We start from the raw sequence: 18,909 nt of genomic DNA, 5'->3' as shown, positions 1-18,909 counted from the left end.
GACCCCCTTCTACATCTTTTCTGCAATATTTGGATCAAATTCTATAATGTATTTGAAGACTAAATCTCCCCATCACAGGTATGCAATGCAAGAGGATTGCCTGGAATGATAAAAACATGAACCCTTTCTTCCAGAGAGAGTGCCACACCTCTCCATGAGTTCTTTGGTTTTAAAACTGAGCAGCAATACCTTATTCAGCCTCTGGCAGGCGTGGTGCTTTTTTTTGGGATGAAAGCGGACATATTTATTTTAATTAAGTAAAGCAATTCAAATTACAAATAAGGTAGGAAACGTTTACTGTTAATAGCAGGATTAGGACATGATACATGACAGGGCAGTTGACCATGAGTCACTTTTTAAGCTTTCTTATTTTTACATCCAGTGAATATACATTGTTGGGGTTTACACTTTGTGCTTTTGCTGTTTCTTTGAGGTGGACACATTTACACCCCAGAGCTGTTGTACTCCTCATATAGTATTCTTATATGCAATATTGCATAGGTTGTTCTGGTCAGGTTAATGTATACGTTTTCAACAAATAGCATGACCCTATTTACCAACCTACTGGAAATGTATTTTTTCAAAATATACTATTTATCTGTTTAATTGCAAAATTGTAAAAAACACCAGTGTCTCACATCACAGTTGAAGACAGCTGGTATGAATGCATTGTGGTTCATACTATTAATTCTTATAAAATGGCTATATGCCTGTGATTCTAAAATCCATATCTATTATGTTGTATTAGATGCGTATTTCAGGGTAACTTAGTCATTACTTTGTGGAAGGAATATTTAAAGGAAAAAGTCACCCGTTCACCCACATTAAACCCAATACACCGGGTTATAGTGTGTGTGAACGGGAGACCGATGCGGGTCCCTGACTTTAATATGTACCTGCAGTTCGGCGCCTGGTCCCTCCTGAAGATTCTTATCTGTCTTCAGTGAATAGCGTGCTAGAAGCAGGCCCACCGACTGAATTTGAATATTCATGGATGCTGATCACATGACCGCCTGTGCCTACTGAGCGCTCACGTGACCAGCAGCCATGAATACTCAAATCCAGCCGGCGGGCCCACCTCCAGCCCACAATTCACCAAAGACAGAAGAGGATCTTCAGAGGGATTGGGCGCCGGACTGCAGGTACGTATTAAAGTCAGGGACCCCGTATTGGGTTTAGTGTGGGTGAATGTGTAACAATTCTCCTTATAATGGGTAGCCTTAGGTCTTTGAGACACATAGTTATCTTCCATAAATGTCCTTTTGGGCCTGCATTTAATCTACTTTTATCATATGCAGTATAGAGGTCTAGGAATGCTGAATAACTGGTGACCTTAAGTAACCTAGATGTCTGGTAGATGAGGAGTCATCCAGTAGGGTCAGATTTTTTGTGATGCATATTTTACCCAAAATACAGGGAATAAAAACACTCAGCCTTGTCATATTTTATCCTGATTTTTAATGAAAGTTTGAGAGAAGCCAGATGAAAATATTTCCCTGTATTGATGAGACTTAAGGTGTAAAGAGAACCTGGAAATAGGGCTGAGTGAGATTAGTTCAGCAGTTCTCCTCCGCACACCTTGTTCTGTCCTGTGAGTCAGATTGATTTGCTTATCTTTATTTAGGGCACTAGAGGTTACATTTCAACATCTTTTGTAATTGAGGTTATGGTGTAACTCGCTGGTCTCCCAACCTTTTGCTCCCTCTTTGGTTGCAAAGCTACAACTCCAAGAATGCCCAAGAAACCTCTGTCCCTTATGACATGCTGGGAGTTGTAGTGTTACAGCAGGTTGGAGAGCAAGCACTGAAGGCCAACAATGCAGTTCTACTATATATGCTGTCATTTGGTGTGTTTATTGGAGGGGGTATGGGAATTAGTAGAGTTCTAGCCTTTATAATACAGTAGAATTTGGGTAGTTTTTTTTAGGTGTACTGGTTAATGTTTGTTTCTTTTGTCTGTTTCTTTTTTGTTCCTTTTCATTTCAACATATCCACGCAGTATTTCATGGTTCTAACAAAGCGGCAGCGTAAAAAATAATAAACCATGACGCATGAAAAATACCTGGTGAGGGTCCTCATTGCTTTTTAATTTTTCTTTTTTAATTTGTATTTAACTTTTTATTTAAATTGCGCTTAAATAGTAGGAAAAAAAGTTAAAACCTAACTGGAAAATCCAGTGCATGATTTGTTGCTATCCTTATAAGATACTCCCTATATATATTTTATATTATAATTTTTTTTTTATTACTTATGATCAACTTGGTTTTCCCCCGGACATTTGCATGACTGCCCCGTGAGTTATATCATAGATCTATGCAATGTTTGGTGAGACACCTACAGACCAGAGGGTTCTCAAACTCCCTTCCTCCGAAATCGGCTATCTGCTACATGCAGTGTAATATCTATATGCTTAAAATCTACAGCGCACAGCTTAGGTGGAAGGAACCATGATCTTTATTTAACAGTGGTTTTTCTTTTTTGTTGTTGTGTTTTACAGTTCTTTTCCCTGGTTCAGCCTGAACTATTTACCAGGCCCTGCTGAAAATACCACTCAACCGTTTTCTTCTCCAGCTTGTCCAGTTTCTCTTAAGTGCCCTGTACATGTTGTATGTTTTATGCTGACATGCACTTTGTTAAGCCAAGACAAAATTACTGGTATTTGCAAATCTATAGTTACATTTTGTTTTTTTTTGTTTCTTTCCTTTTTTGTTTCCTTTTTAGTTTTTCTTTCATTTCTTTGCTTTGCTCACGATCTGATTTTTCTGGGTGGGGCAATTCCTTTTCCTGATAGTGTAGTGTAGCTTTCACGGTCGTCCTGGTGAAAAAATGAAATAAAAAAAGTAGCCATCTTCTCCACAAAGGTAGGCATCCATTTTGTTGTCTGAATTATTTTTTTTCACTACAGCTTGAAGGGGTTATCCGGCATAGTCCATCTATATTAGATCAGTGAGGATCTGACTCCTGGCACCCCCATTGATCAGCTTTTTGAATGGGGCTCTGCTGTATAGCTGTGCTTTTATTAGCTACGGGTGTAGGGTACTGCAATTTTGCCTTTTCACTAAGACAACAACTTGACTAACACAACACTGCAGTACCTTGCACCTCCTCTACTGGTAAACATTGAAAAGGCTGCATCAGGTGTTGTAAATTGCTGCTTACGCCTGCCAGCGTGTGTGTCGGGGATATATAGGTAGTGGTGCCGACTCCTCTTTCTACTGTGTTCATTGAAAAAGGCTGCATCACTTACCCCTCCAAACAGCCGATCAGCAGAGGCCCTTGGAGTCAGACCCAGCAGACTTAATCTTGATGTGCTATCTTAAGGATAGGTCATCAATTTTATAGTGCCGATAGCCCCTTTTAAAAGGAGTTCTTTAGTTTTGTGCAGGTGCGGTTGAAAGGACTGAGTGGGGAAGGAATTTGATTGTTTGCGCCATTCTTGGCGGCTACTTTGTATCTATGGAGTGCCCATCCACACAGAGAGGAGTGTACATACATATACAAGCAAGGTCCATAGGCAGTGTGTGCTTCCCTGGCTCCCTTGATGGTTTATCAAGCTGTCTCCTCCTATTGGTGCTAAGCAGCATTGCACCACACACAGCCATTATTGTGAATACTATTGTGAATTAGCATTGGCTTTGTTCGGTTTCTACAACTTGTTTATGAAGTGAAGTAGTAGCCCACACAAAGGTTTAAACTCCGTTTTCATGTCCATATGTCCTCTTGAGAACCCCCCAAGCCATTCTTTCCTCTATTGCTATGTCAAGCAGTCTTCTAATCAGCCAACTTCAACGTCCCCTGGTAAAATAAAACTTGGTGAGACCCATAGTGACTATTAGACCCGTTTAATGTAAATGGTCACAAAAGTAGAGCTTTAGGGTAGGGTCACACATGCATATTTTTGGCTGCAGAGCTGCTGCCCATTGGGCTGAAGCAGTATTTGCAGCAGGATATACGCTTGTGTGAAAACACCCTTAACATGATTATACTAGTAAGAAGCACAAGGCATCATAGTTCTCTTCTAAAGTATTCCAGAGACCCAGCTGTGTAAGGCTGGGTTCACACTACGTTTCGTAATTACGGTTCCCGTATAGAGCTGGGAGGAGGGGGCGTGGCTTAATCGCGGCGCCCACACTCAGTCGTATAGGGGAACCGTATTTAATGCATGTCTATGAGCCGACCGGAGTGAACCGCGGCCTTCGGTCGGCTGCGTTTTCGGCCGTATGCAGTTTCCCAACCGCAGGCAAAAACGTAATACGGAAACCGCATACGGTCAAAAAAGCAGCCGACCGGAGGTTGTGGTTCACTCCGGTCGGCTCATAGACATGCATTAAATACGGTTCCTGTATACGGCTGAGTGCGGGCGCCGCAATTAAGCCCCGCCCACCTCCCAGCCATATACGGGAACCATAGTTACAAAACGTAGTGTGAACCCAGCCTAACAAGGCCTTGACAGCAATGGTCTGGCTGATTTAAAGGCAAACGGTCAGCCAGTTCACCCACACTAAACCCAATACACTGGGTTATAGTGTGGGGTGAGCAGGAGTCCATACACGGGTCACTTACATTTTTTTTTTTTGTTTTGTTGCAGCCGAGTTTTCGTCCTCTAAAGTTCCGTAATTCACCTCAGACCGGCGCATGTGCAGTTACGCTACACAGAGCGGCTCTTCCGACGCACAGCTCTCACATCATCAGGACGTGAGAGCTGGGTAAAAACTTGGGCGAATGCTCTCAGGGGTGTGTGAAGAAAATTAAAATGCGAATAAGGAGGGTGGGCATGACTGCTGGCGGGGGACACACCTGCAGAGAGCAACTGAGGAGGTGAATTACGGAACTTTAGAGGACGAAAACTCGGCGGCAACAAAACCAAAAAACGTAAGTGACCCGTGTATGAACTCCTCCTCACCCACACTTTTGGGTTTAGTGTGGGGGAACTGGCTGACAGTTTTGCTCTGCTTAAATGAAAACTATCGATGCTCCTTCTATGTAAAGTTGGAGCACAGTGTGGTAGTCACAGACCCTGCTGTAATGATTCAGATCCATGTAACATACATTATTGATAAGTTAGAGCTTAAGACACGCTCAGTTGTTTTCACCCAATTTACATCAAACTAAAGAACACCTGTGCTGTTTGATTAAATGTGTCATAAAGTGTATCTGTCAGCAACGTTAAGCCATTAAATCTGCTGAGAGCCCTTTACAGAGGTCAGGGAAGCAGCACTTGCTGTTTTGGTCATGCAACCTGAGGAAAAATGTTGTTTAACCTTCTGGCTGCTGTCACTGCAAGTGTCCAGAGAACCTTTGTGTTAGGTGCCCTGTACTCTCTGTATTCCAGGGGGAAAAAAGTTTTCATATCAACTGGCTCCAGAGAGTTAAACAGATTTGTAAATTGCTTCTATTAAATCTTAATCCTACCAGTACTTATCAGCTGCTGAAGTTGACTTGTACTTTTCTGCCTAACAGTGCTCTCTGCTGACACCTCTGTCTGTCTCTGGAACTGTCCAGAGTAGGAGCAAATCCCCATAGCAAACCTCTCCTGCTCTGGATAGTTCCTGAGACAGAGATGTCAGCAGGGAGCACTGCTGTCAGACAGAAAAGAACTCCACTTAAGCAGCTGATAAGTACTGGTAGGACTAAGATTTTTTTTTAATAGAAGCAATTTACAAATGTTTAATTTTCTGGAGCCAGTTGATATGAAAAAAAAAAAGTTTTTCACTGAAATACCCCTTTAAGTAGACTGGGATGCTAGAGCTGTTAGTCATAACTTGACTGAGGGGCTATGGGAAACCCAAAAGGGTTATTTGGGAATAGAAAAACAGCTAATTTCTACCAAAAACAGCACCACACCTGGCCCCAGGTTGTATTTGGTATTACAATTTGGCTCAATTCACTTTAATGAATCTGAGCTGCAATACCACTCACAACCTGGGGACAGGTGTGGTGCAGTTACTTGGTACTGTTCCAGTCTGCTCCTTTCCCTTACCTCTGTATAAGGCTGTCAGCAGTTTTGGTCGCTCAAAACTGCAGACACATTCCCTTTAAGGCCAAATAGATATTTTTCTAAATTCAGCCACCAGAAATGGCCGCCTTCAATTTGTGAAGACTTTTTGGCTTTGCTACACTGTGGCATTTCACAGATCATCCGTCTCCCGTCTTTGCCCTTAGCGCTGCTGCTCAGGTAAGGAAAAGAGTGCAATGTGTCACCTTCAGAGCCGAGCTGAGAAATGGCCTTATATTAAACTCTCACACTTTTTCTGCACCACATCACAAACTCTTTATCTATTACACCACTTTATGGTAGGTATGATAAAAGAGCTAGTGAACTGTTCCATATGATTAACTCCTAAATCAACCTTTTTTTTGTCTTGTGTATCTTGATTTTTCTGTGTGCTTTATAGTGAAGCAGCCGACACGAGTCGTTGTTCATTAAGTTGAGAGCACACCCCCGGAGAACCGACTGTGCTTGCTTACGTTTGGTTCATGAATTAAAAATCGAGTACAGGTGATGAAATCTTGGCAGTGTTAACACAAAACAAAAGTAGTGTGTATTGTGCAGTATCTTTTTTTTCTTAATCTAGAATCTCTCTTAACCATTTGTAGATAAAAAAAAATCTGCAATTCAAATGATTTCTCTGCATTTTAATGGTAAACTGTTTATAGAGATTAGACAGTCAGATAAAGTACTTTCAGCAAGTTCGAGTGGTGGATCAGAGACGGGTTATCTGGGGGTTCGTTTTTTATTTTCTGAATTTTATTTGTTTTGCAACCTTTTGTGTTTTTGTTTTCTACCCAAAAGAATGTTTCTAATATAGTTATGGTTTTTCTACAGGAATAATTCCTGATGAGGCTAAAGCCCTAACACTTGTGGCCCCAGCTAATGCAGTCACAGGTCTGCTTCCTGGCGGAGGACTTCTGCCTACTCCGAATCCACTGGGTCAGGTAAGTGAGCAGCAAGTCATGCTTTGTCAAATGTGCTTTATTTAGTGTATTGTATGTTGGTTTACTTTATTCTTCAATATCTACAGAATGCTTTTGATATGTTCTTTTATAGTGGAATTCCCATTGATATGATATACTCTGACATTAGTGGGACCACAAGGACAGCATTTTAGATTTAGAATTAAAGCTGACACCTCTGTCTGTCTCAGGAACTGCTCTCTGCTGACACCTCTGTCTGTCTCAGGAACTGTCTAAAGCTCGAGCAAATCTCCATAGCAAACCTATCCTGCTCTTGACAGTTCCTGAAACAGACACAGTAGTCAGTAGAGAGCACTGTGGTCAGACAGAAAGAAAAGAAATTGTGGAGAATACAACAGCTGATAAGTATTGGAAGGATTAAGTTTTTAAAATTAACTTCTCACCGGAGTGAGTTGTTCTAAGTTTTCCCTAAACAGCCAAAAGGCTGGTGCGCAAGTTTGAAACAGGAGACAATTTACCTTTTTTTTTAATTTTTTTTTAATTTTTTTATACTTATTCTTTACAACAAACTTCTTTCCGTTTTGATAGTCTGAGAGTCCGAACAGATTTGTTAATCTCTTTACTTACTACAAATGACTCCTTTCCCCAGAAATACAGCCCTAACGTCTTGGCTGCTAGGTGTCTCCCTTCTATACAATTTGCTGTCCATTCATCCTACTTATTTTCCGAGCAGAATTTCACTGTAGAATAAACGGTGCAGCAGCCTCCCTTTGTGTGCAATGGGATTCTGCTGCACCATTCACATTAAGGAATTTCCACGGCCTTCGTTCTGCTGTTGGAATTCCAGAAGCCAGACATGTTCATTCTTTCAGAGAAATCCTCTTGGAAATGCATTGTAGCCTATGGAAACAGCACATTTCTGAGTAGTCCTAGCGCCGGCTTGTTCTGCTTTTTCAGATGGAATTTCTGCCCTAAATATTTTCAGGCTGAAATTCTGTAGTGTGAATGAGCCCTTAGGGTAAATATGTCTCAATTAACACCCAGCAAGCCAAAATACATGGTGGTGAGAGCTATGTGCAGGGGTGTAAGAGAGCCTGGGCTGTGTACCTGCAATCTGAGCCTGTCTGCCTGCTGAAGATGATCCACACAGTAATTCAATGCTTCTCTCTCGTCTCTGACCACCTGTAAAGGTCGGCGCAGCAGTCACTTGTGCAAATGTCACAGTGCTGCAGGGAAATCTTCTCCTTCTCTTTAGTTTCATAGTAGAAGCTCTGTACATAGTATAACTCCTTCATTGCTGCTGTAGCTTGCATTTATGCTCACACATCGCCATGCAAACCCAGTGCATCAGTAACCTATTCTTCCCTCCGCATGCCGTCTATAGTTCTGTACTGCGTTAATTAGGGATCGACCGATTATCGGTATGGCCGATATTATCGGCCGATAATCACGATTTTGGGCATTATCGGTATCGGCAATTACCTTGCCGATAAGCCGATAATGCCCCGCCCACCGCACCGCGACCGCCACCCCCCCGACCAGCCGCACCGCGTCGCACCCCCCACCGTGATGCTGGGCGGTATACCGGTCGGGCCCCACCCTCCGAGTCAATAAAAAAATTAAACTTACCCGTAATGGGGGTGGTCCGGGCCATCCATCCTTCCTTCCTGTAGTGTCCGGGGGCGTTCTGGGTAAACAGTGAACCGGTCTGGGCTGTCCTTCTCCGGCGGTCATCTTCTCCGCTCCGGCCTAGTACGCTGTATAGACGCCGCTGCGCAGTGACGCAGCGGCATCTATGCAGTGTACTAGGCCGGAGCCTGCCAGGAGTGGAGAAGATGACCGCCGGAGAAGGACAGCCTGGACCGGTTCGCCCTCCACCCGGAACGCCCCCGGACACTACAGGAAGGAAGGATGGATGGCCCGGACCACCCTGACAGGTAGGGGAGAGAAGCGGGTGGCGGCGGCGGCCTATGGCCCCGCAAAAGCCACTGCAGATCATTGATTTAAAGCGCCCACTTTAAATCAATGATCTGCAGCGGTGTCGCAGGGGGTTAAATAGCCGATAACTCATACCGGAATATCGGTATAAGTTATCGGCTATCGGCCCTAACCTCCACAGATTATCGATATCGGCCCTAAAAAAACAATATCGGTCGATCCCTAGCGTTAATCATCCCCCACACAGTGCCAGTCTGTTCAGTAGCTCTGTCATAACAGAGGAATGTGTGTTCTGATTGGCCAGAAAAGTCAGGGAAAGGATGTATCTGATGGCTAACTACTGGCAAACAGTCTGTTTGCCCCCTAGAAATGAGAAAAGGCCGTGCACCATGGAGGGTACTTGCCTCTACACCATAGGTTAGCTAACAAAATCATGACAGTTTTTAAAAACCTATTTGAAAAACAGATTTTCTTTCTAATGATCAATGGGGTCCCAGACAAAGCCTTAGTCACTTGAATGACAGGGCTGAATCAAAGCTACAGCATGTAGTGTCCAACCTGCTGCCTTCCAGCTGTTGCAGAACTACAACTTCCAGCATGCCAGGGCAGCAAACTGCTTTCCGAGTATGTTGGGAGATGCAATTTATACAACAGCTAGAGGCCCGCAGGTTGGACACCTAGGTTCTAGGGCAGTGGTCTCCAACCTGCAGACCTCCGAATGTTGCAAAACTATAACTCCCAGCATGCCCGGACAGCCAACGGCTGTCCGGGCATGCTGGGAGTTGTAGTTTTGCAACATCTGGAGGTCCGCAGGTTGGAGACCACTGTTCTAGGGGGTTGTCTGTTCAGATGGTCAGTGTGCATGATGTATAATATAACCAAAAATCTGCCACCAGGAATCTGGTCTGAATAAGTCGTCTTTTTAAGAGGTTTTCGCTTTAATATCTACATCTCTAAATAACTTGTACACCATTTTCCTGTTGTCACTAGATTGGTGCTGTACCACTCGCTGCTCTGGGAGCGCCTACACTGGATCCTACACTTGCAGCCCTAACGCTTCCTGGAGCTAACCTAAACTCCCAGGTACTGTCGGTGGAACACTATTGTTTTGTTAGCTTGTATATAAACACCTTATATTTTTTGCATCTAAGAAAAGGACCTTAAAATTACCAAGTATTACCTGTTGCTCATTGTAAATCATTGTGGTCAAATCCATTATCTGCTTTGTGTTTAGAACCATTGAAACATGGGAATGCAGATGATTTGCTATTTTTATTTTGCCATCTATTGCCAGTTTCAAGCTGCAAAAAAAAATGTATCAGGTGCCAACTAAAGGTAGATATCTGTGGACATATTAATTTAATTCATATGTTGTTGGGGTGTAGTCATCTTACATGAGGAATCTGAAATTAGACTGGCACCAATATGCAGCTACTGTCACCTAGTTAGTGTTAATTTGTTCCGCCTTTGCAGAGAGCTTTCTGCTTTAATGTAAGTAAAAGAATTATCGTACATAATGAGACATACATTGTAAGGTGGGGGAATTAAAGTAATGGTAAAACTGACACTTGGCTTTTCTAATATTTATAGATAATTCAGTTTAATATTAATGGCATGTTTTCTTCTCTCTAGTCCCTTGCAGCAGACCAGTTATTAAAACTAATGAGTACTGTTGATCCAAAGTAAGTAATATCCTACATTCCTTTTGGAACAGACTTGTTTTTTTTTTTTTCTAGGCTAAAAAAATAAAAAAAAGTCGGCCTATCCTTAGCGTAGGCTATCCGTACTAGATCTGCACCAGTTTGGCTCCCATCAGTGCTGTCAAGTCAGCTTATTAAAGAGGCCCAGGCCCTTGTTTGCAGCCTCTTTACACATGCTCTGTACCTAAAAATGCTATGCTTTCATGCGAAAGGGACAATACATTGTTCATAAGGTTGAAAAATAGACCAGAGTTCATCAAGTAAGTAATATCTTCATATTGTGTTGATCCAGATGAAGGCCAAAGCCTCATGAGGCTGGTGGTAATCGCTCCATAACAGAGGATAAAATCCTTCGTGATTTTAATATGGCAATCAGAATAAATCTATGAATCAATGTTCTATCCCCATAAATCACAATGTCATGTGGACGAGAGTTCCCTAGCCTCACTGCTCTTACAGTAAAGAATACCCATCTGTGTTGATGGTAACCTTCTTTATTTACACGTAGAGGATGCTCCCTTGTCTTGGATATCGACCAAAATATAAAAAGATCCAAAGAAAGATCTCTGTACTGTCAAACCATGTGTTTGTACTTTGTGATCAGATTGTCCTTAAGACGTCTTCCATACTATTAATTATCTTTGTTGCCCTCCTCTGTACTCTCTCTAGTTCGGCCATGTCCTTCTTATATACAGCTACCCAAAATTGGATGGGACACTCAGTGTGGTCTAATTATTTATACAAAGGCAAAACTGCAATGCTGTAAGACCCATGCTCTACTGCTACCAATAGTACAATGTTTGAAGGTACACAGTAGAGATAAGTGAAGTTACAGTGATTCGATTTGTCGCGAACTTCTCGGCTCGGCAGTTGATGACTTTTCCTGCATAAATTAGTTCCGCTTTCAGGTGCTGCTGTGGGCTGGAAAAGGTGGATACAGTCCTAGGAAAGAGTCTCCAGCCACGGGAGCACCTGAAATCAGAACTAATTTATGCAGGCTAAAGTCATCAACAGCCAAGCTGAGAAGTTTGTGACGAATCGAATCACTGTAACTTTGCTCATCTCTAGTACCCAGCACCAAGGTTTTGTGACTTTTGATTGGCAGGGCTTAAACTCCCAGGATAGGCCGTACATTTCATTTTTCCAGCTTACCTGCTTTGAAGATCAGCACTCCCTGTCCCTGCTGCCCCCTCAATAATGGGGACTTTAACTATCCCGATATAAACTGGGAGACTTTGACCTGTGAATCTCATAAATGAAACAGGTTTCTGACTATAGCGAAAGACCATTATCTGTCCCAAATGGTGCAGGGCCCGACCAGAGGGGGGTGCCCTACTAGACTTATTATATTTGATGAGAGTGCCCATATAATATCTCTATTGGCTCCATTAGGGGGACACATTAGCGCCGGCTTACTTTCACTTTCTCCGGCAGTCTGCCGGCGTATAGGCCGCCCGCTCTATTCCCCCGAGCGCATATGCGGCTGACATGTGCGTTTGGGACAAGGAGCCGGCGCCATTACAGCTGCTTCTCTGCCACTCTATAGCTCCGCCCACAGGGCTGTCGGAGCTCTTCAGAGGCACGAAGTAGCCTCCAATCGGCGCCGTGGGGGCTAATTTCAGTTAGAAGGGGCCAAGTAGTTAGTGCCTCTGCTTCAGGCACACCCCTCTCTACTATTGGCTGGCCGGTTTCTTACACTCTAGCTGCACGGAGCAGAGTTCTCACTGCAGCTGCCAGGGGACACAGACTAGGGTGAGAAAGTTCCTGTCTCTTTTCTCATTATGTCCGTACCCAGAGCTGTTCCTCCCTCTATAAACAGAAACCTGGAACGTCAGTGACTTATTTAGTCTGTAAGCACTGTAATACCAAGATGCCTGGCTCTACTGAGCCCACTTGCCCTGCCTGCTCCACTGCTCCCTCAGACCCCCTGATGCCCTTTCGGTTCCGGTGGATTCAGCCGCTCCACCAGCCTGGGTTTCTTCCCTGACCCAGTATATGGCTGACTTGACCCATGTCTCCCATTTGGTGGCTGAGGCCTCCCGGGAAGTGGTTTGAAGGGGTCTACTCTGCGCAGGGCCTCTGAGAGGGCCCGCTCCTCGTCTCCACATACTCTCACAAGCGTACTAGGGGTGCCTCGTCTGCCTCTTTCATTGATTCTTCAGATAGATGTGGGCGTTCTCCTCGTGGGGCTCGCCCCCTGTCATCTGGGCATAAACGTCGCTCCTCCAGAGGATGTTCTCGGAGTCGCCGCTCTACCACGCCAGAGCTGCGTACCCGGTCAGGGTCGCCCCCCCCTCCAGGACTGCCTCCACTCGTTCACATTCTCCTGGTGAACTGGCGGACGAGGCTTCCGAGCCGGCATCTGACTCAGAGGACTGCTCAGATTCAGTTGAAACGGTGAACTCATGGCAGCCATAAGAGACACCTTTCACTTAGAGGACCCAGGATCTTCGGATGTCAGTCCAGGAGTATCCTTTCATCGTGCTAAGCCAGCACCTCAAAAGTTCAGCTCTCATGCTGACTTTGACGCCATTCTGGAATCTGCATGGAAACATCCAGACAAGAGGTTCCCGGGAATCAAGACGATTCAAGAACGTTATCCATTTGACAAGGACCTTGTCACTAAGGTGGTTTCCCCTCCCTCAGTGGATCTACCAATCTCCCAGATCACTAAGGTGACTACACTGCCACTGGCAGATGCCGCAGCCTTCAATGATTCCATGGACAAGAAGGTAGAATCCTTAGCGAAGTTTGCCTCTGAAGCAGCTGGCTCTTCTCTTCTTCCCATCTTCACCTCGGCATGGGCGTCCAAGGCCCTGTCGGAGTGGTGCCAAAAGCTCCATCAGGGTATCTTAGCGGGATTCCCCCCCCCCAGAGGATCTGTCTGCTCTGGCTCTCCAATGCTCTAAAGCTGGGGACTTCCTGTGCGCGGCTTCCATGCAGTCATCCCGTTGTTCTGCCTTTCCTGTGGGTCACCTAGCGGCTCTCCGCCACTCTGTGGCTTAAAGCTTGGAATGCGGATGCCGCTTCCAAAAGGTCTCTCACTGTGCTTCCTTTTACGGGTGGCCGTCTTTTTGACAAGCGCCTTGATGCGATTATCTCTGAGGCGACGGGAGGTAAGAGTTCCTTGTTGCCTCAAAATAAGGCTCGCCTTTCTTCCCAAAGGAAGTCTTTTTCCTTTCGGACCTTTTGGCTCCAGCAAAGGGTCCAGGCAGGCGCCTTCGCGGGACAAGAAGGCTCCCTCGTTCCGGGCGCGCCCGTCTTGAAAGTCGGACACCAACCGGTCCGGCCGGTTTGCGCCCAAATCAGGCAACCGCAAACCCACTTCTGCATGAAGTGAAGCCCCCACCCGCGTATTTTTATCGGGTGGGAGGTAGTCTCTTACTTTTTCGAGACATCTGGACCTCACACATTCAGGACTCTTGGGTCAGGGACGTGGTGTCCAGCGGTTACCGAATCGAATTTGCCTCCCTCCCAAGGGATCGCTTTTTTTTCGATCCCGGGCCCCCCGGTCTCCTTCTCTGGCGAAGCAATTTCGAGAGGCTCTCCACTCTCTGCTTCTCCAGGGGGTTATCGTTCCCGTTCCTCCAGGGAAACGGTTTCGTTGTTTCTATTCCAATCTTTTTGAAGTTCCCAAGAAGGACTGTTCTGTGCGACCAATCCTGGACCTCAAGCGTCTCAACCGTCGTCTTCTTATCCGCCACTTCCGAATGGAATCTCTCCATTCGGTGGTGGCGTCCCTGGAACAAGGGGAGTTTTTTTCCTCGGTGGACATCAAGGATGCCTACCTCCTTGTGCCAATATTTCCAGGCCATCATCGGTACCTTCGCTTTGCGGTTCCGGAGGGGCATTTTCAATTTGTAGCCCTCCCCTTTGGCCTGGCCACGGCTCCTCGGGTCTTTACCAAGATCCTTGCTCCAGTGATGGACCTGTTACGGTCGAGGGGAGTCTCGTGATACCCTACCTGGACGACCTTCTCATCAAGGGTCCAACCAGAGCCCAGACTCTGGAGAATGTGGACGTCACTCTCCACACTCTGGATCGCTTTGGATGGATGGTCAACCGGGCCAAGTCAGTCCTCTCTCCTACCCAGTCTCTAACCTTCTTGGGACTTCGCTTCGACACGGCCTCTGCCCGAATTTGCGTCCCGCCGAACAAACATCTGGCGCTTCTGTCGGGGGTCCGCTCCCTTCGGACCCAGGTCTCAGTCTCCATCCATCCATTCGCACTTGTATGGAAGTCCTGGGTTGGTTGGTGGTAACTATGGAGGCCGTACCCTTTGCCCAGTTTCATTACTGCCCCCTTCAACTGGCGATTCTCTCTTTGGGACAGGTCTCCTCTGTCTCTCGATCGTCAGATTGTTCTCTCTCGCAGGGTCCATCATTCTCTGCTCTGGTGGCTCCGCTCCCCCCTTCTTCTCCAAGGGCGGTCATTTCTTCCCCTTCACTGGCAGTTAGTTACAATGGATGCCAGCCTGTTGGGCTGGAGCGGCGTGTTCAGGGATTGGACGGTTCAGGGGCACTGGTCTCCCCGAGAGGCCCTTCTTCCGATAAACATATTGGAATCATGGGCGATTCTTCTTTGTCGTCTTCATTGGGAGTCCCGGCTTCAGTCTCGTCCTGTCCACGTCCGGTCTGACAACGCCACGGCCGTGGCGTACATAAATCGACAAGGCGGCACTCGCAGCTCGGCAGCCATGGCCGAGGTGACCAAAATTCTCATCTGGGCGGAAAGCAAGCTTCCGGCCATTTCGGCGATTCACATACCGGGGGTGCTCAACTGGGAAGCCGACTTCCTCAGTCGGTCCTCACCCGACCCCGGCGAGTGGTCTCTACATCCAGAGGTCTTCGCAACTCTGCGACCTCTGGGGCATTCCAGATGTGGACCTCTTCGCGTCCCGGCACAATCGAAAGATCCTTCCTTTTGTGTCCAAGTCCCGGGACCCTCGGGCTCTGGCCGTGGACGCCCTAGTGATTCCTTGGCGGGGTTTGCCCTACCCTATCTGTTCCCTCCCCTTCCGCTCCTTCTCAGGGTTCTGAGGAAGCTTAAAACAGAGGACGTTCCCGCCATTCTGATAGCTCCAGATTGGCCCCGAAGGTCGTGGTACGCCGACGTAGTCGGGCTCCTTGACGGCGCTCCACTGCGCCATCCGCTCCGTCCAGACCTGCTCTCTCAGGGTCCTCTTTGCCACCCCAATTTACAGTCGCTGCATTTGACGGCGTGGCGGTTGAGACAGCGGTTTTGAGGGCGCGCAGGTTCTCTTCCCAAGTCATTCACACCATGCTCTGGGCTCGTAAGCCCTCCTCCGCAAGAATTTATTTTCGTTGGTGTGACGCTCAGGACTTATCCCCTGTAACCTTCTCGGTTCCCCGTCTTCTCTCCTTTTTGCAGTCGGGTTTGGAACTGGGGTTGTCTCTCAGTTCCCTTAAAGGTCAGGTTTTGGCCCTTGCCATTCTTTTCCAGCGGCCTCTGGCTTCTAATTCTCATGTCCGGACCTTCCTTCAAGGAGTGGCGCACGCTGTCCCTCCTTATCAGTCACCCTCTCCCCCTTTAGGACTTGAATCTGGTTCTGAGTGCCCTCCAGGGTGAACCCTTTTGAGCCCCTTAGAGAGGTGTCTCTCCGCCTCCTTTCTTGGAAAGTGGCGTTTCTTGTTGCTATCACCTCCATCCGGAGGATGTCCGAATTGGCAGCTCTCTCCTGCCGTTTTCCATTTCTGGTGATCCACCAGGACAAGGTTGTTTTCCGGCCAGATCCTTCCTTTTTGCCTAAGGTGGTTTCGGCCTTTCATCTCAATGAGGACATTGTCCTCCCGTCTTTTTGTCCTGCTCCTTCTCATCCTAAGGAGCGCTTACTACACAAGCTGGATGTAGTTCGGGCTGTTCGGTCTTATCTCTCCATCACTTCTTCGTTTCGTCTGTGTGATTCCTTTTTTGTCCTTACGGAAGGTCGTCATAAGGGACAGTCTGCTTCCAAGGCCACCATTTCTCGGTGGATTCGGTCCGTCATTTCGGAAGCCTATCGCTGTTAGGGGAAGTTTCCTCCTTTCAGGGTTGTGGCTCATTCTACCCGTTCTGTCGGGGCATCCTGGGCTCTCCAGAATAGAGCCTCTGCCTCGCAGATTTGCAAGGCGGCTACCTGGTCGTCTTTGCACACTTTCTCGAGGTTCTACCGGGTTCATACCTTTGCATCGGCTGATGCTAGTGTGGGTCGTAAAGTGTTGCAGGCGGCTGTGGAACGGCCGTCTGCCTGACTGCTTATCTGCCCACCCAAGGGACTGCTTTAATACGTCCCACGGTCTGTGTCCCCCAATGGAGCCGATAGAGAAAGAGATTTTATGGTGGATGAACAAAAATCTCCTTTTTTGCTATTGAGGGGGGTGTCCAACCAACAGCATATGGCAGTTAAGTGTGAGAGGAGCTATGATTGGATGATTCTGGACCCCCTCCCCCCTCCTCCAGCTCTCCAGGCTGCACTTTCTGTGTTTGGTCCTCAGTCCTAAGTCTGTGTTTAAAATGGGGGGGAAATGTGCTCTTGAGCTTTTTAAACACAAAGAAAACTTCATTTTTTTTTTTTTTAAACAAAGTATATTAGAATTCTTTTTTATTTACCATAAGGAGTGCAATAGCAAAAATTTATTTTAATTAGTTTCCCTTTAACCAACAGACTGACATAGTAACTAATGTGCAAGTAGGACACCTAGGAAATGGTGATCATGATGTAATACATTAGAACATGTTCTTCAATAAGGGAATCTCTCGAGTGACATACAAGAATATGTCACTAAATGGAGACTGTTAAAAAATATCTTAAATTCTCACTGTAAGATTTATATACCTTTTATGGGAATAAAAGGGTCAAATAAAAGAAAACCAATATGGATGAATAAAAATGTTAAGCGGGCAATAAACAACAAAAATAAAGCATTTAAACTACTTGAACAGGACGGCAGTGAAGAAGCATTAAAAAGCTATAGAGAAAAATGTAAAATATGTAAAAGAAAACAAATAAAAGCCGCAAAAATAGAGACAGACTCTGGAAGCATTTTTGGAGCATAACAACATTACAGGTTATTTATACTAGATTTATAGGGACAGAACGTTGATCCAAGGATTTATTCTGATGCCATATTTGGAGTCGGGAAGGAATATTTACCTCTAGTATGAGTTTTTTGCCTTCCTCTGGATCAACTCAGTAGGGACTCATTAAGTTTATAGGTTGAACTTAATGGACTCTGGTCTTCAACCTTATGAACTATGTTACTATGAAACCTAATCACTGGTTGATTTGCATAAACTCTGCAGCAAGTGATTGACTGAATGTAACTCCCTTCTGTCAAAACATCACCAGGAATTGGTGAGCAAGGGAGTCTGGGTGCTGATAGAATGAGGGAAATGAATGGGATTGCACATAGATTATGTACAAGCCTTTTAAAGGACAATGTTTTGGTTCCCTGTATTTTAGACTGCACTGAGCTGAACATTTCATTTGTTTTGTAGACTGAATCATGTAACTGCTGGACTGGTGTCACCAAGCCTGAAATCTGATGCTTCTAACAAAGATATTGAAGAAGCTATGAAGAGGGTTCGGGAAGCCCAGTCCTTGATTTCTGCTGCCATTGAGCCCGGTAAGTTTTCCGGTAAGTTGCATTGTATTTACTTTTCTTATTTTTTATTTTTTTCCTTACCTTAACCTATTGGACTTTTTACATCAAATACCTGTCTATATATTTTCCCTCTCTTAGATAAGAAGGATGACAAATCAAAAAAACATTCAAGGTCACGCTCCCATTCTAGGAGAAGGAGAACGCCCTCATCCTCTAGGCACAGGTTAGAAATATTTCTCAAAGTAATATCTATGGGAATATTTGTTCTGCACATATAATATATAATTATTAAAAACATTTTTTAGACAAATTGCTTTGTAAGGGTTGGGTCATACATGGTTTATTTTGCGGTGTATCTTGCTGCCATGTATTTTCCTACCCATTGACATCAATGGGTAGGAAAATATGCAGAAGCAAAATGCTGCACTTGTGACCCTACCCTAAAGTTCTGCCTACTAAATCTTCTGTACAGTAAAGGAGCATTTAGTATAATTTGATTTACAGCGCATAATGTGTTAATATGCTGTAATATAGGTGGGTAGGCACAGAGGACCTTGGGCTCGTAGTAGCTGACTGCTCTGAACATCTCTCGAGGTCAGTGTTTCCCACCCAGTGTGCCTCATTCTGTTGCAAAACTACAACAACCAGCCAAAGGCTGTCTGGTACAATCATGTACAGACGGACAGCAGGTGTAAAGCACTTGTGGGTGGCTCCCTTATGTCTAGCTAAAGTCTCTGTATTCCCCAGCCATAT

At 45.5% G+C, this 18,909-nt stretch overlaps 1 protein-coding gene across 5 annotated transcripts in view; it reads left to right on the top strand.

Moving 5' to 3' along the window:
* Positions 1–18,909, top strand: part of SRSF11 (serine and arginine rich splicing factor 11) — a 37,267-nt gene that overhangs the window by 7,760 nt on the left and 10,598 nt on the right. For 2 of the 5 annotated variants that reach the window (XM_056532742.1, XM_056532744.1), the window contains exons 2-8: positions 1,999–2,064; positions 2,497–2,654; positions 6,826–6,935; positions 9,843–9,935; positions 10,485–10,534; positions 18,050–18,189; positions 18,295–18,379. In XM_056532742.1, coding sequence (XP_056388717.1) covers positions 2,051–2,064; positions 2,497–2,654; positions 6,826–6,935; positions 9,843–9,935; positions 10,485–10,534; positions 18,050–18,189; positions 18,295–18,379 — 650 coding nt within the window. In that variant the 5' untranslated portion in view covers positions 1,999–2,050. Of the gene's footprint in view, positions 1–1,113; positions 2,065–2,496; positions 2,655–6,825; positions 6,936–9,842; positions 9,936–10,484; positions 10,535–18,049; positions 18,190–18,294; positions 18,380–18,909 lie in introns of those variants that run through there. The other 3 variants (XM_056532743.1, XM_056532741.1, XM_056532740.1) reach the window with 3 other exon arrangements.

This window comes from Hyla sarda, chromosome 7 (assembly GCF_029499605.1).
Source record: "Hyla sarda isolate aHylSar1 chromosome 7, aHylSar1.hap1, whole genome shotgun sequence".
Classification (NCBI taxonomy): Eukaryota; Metazoa; Chordata; class Amphibia; order Anura; family Hylidae; genus Hyla; species Hyla sarda.
Note: the sequence above shows the minus strand (reverse complement) of the source record. Positions and strands in the feature narration are given on the sequence as shown.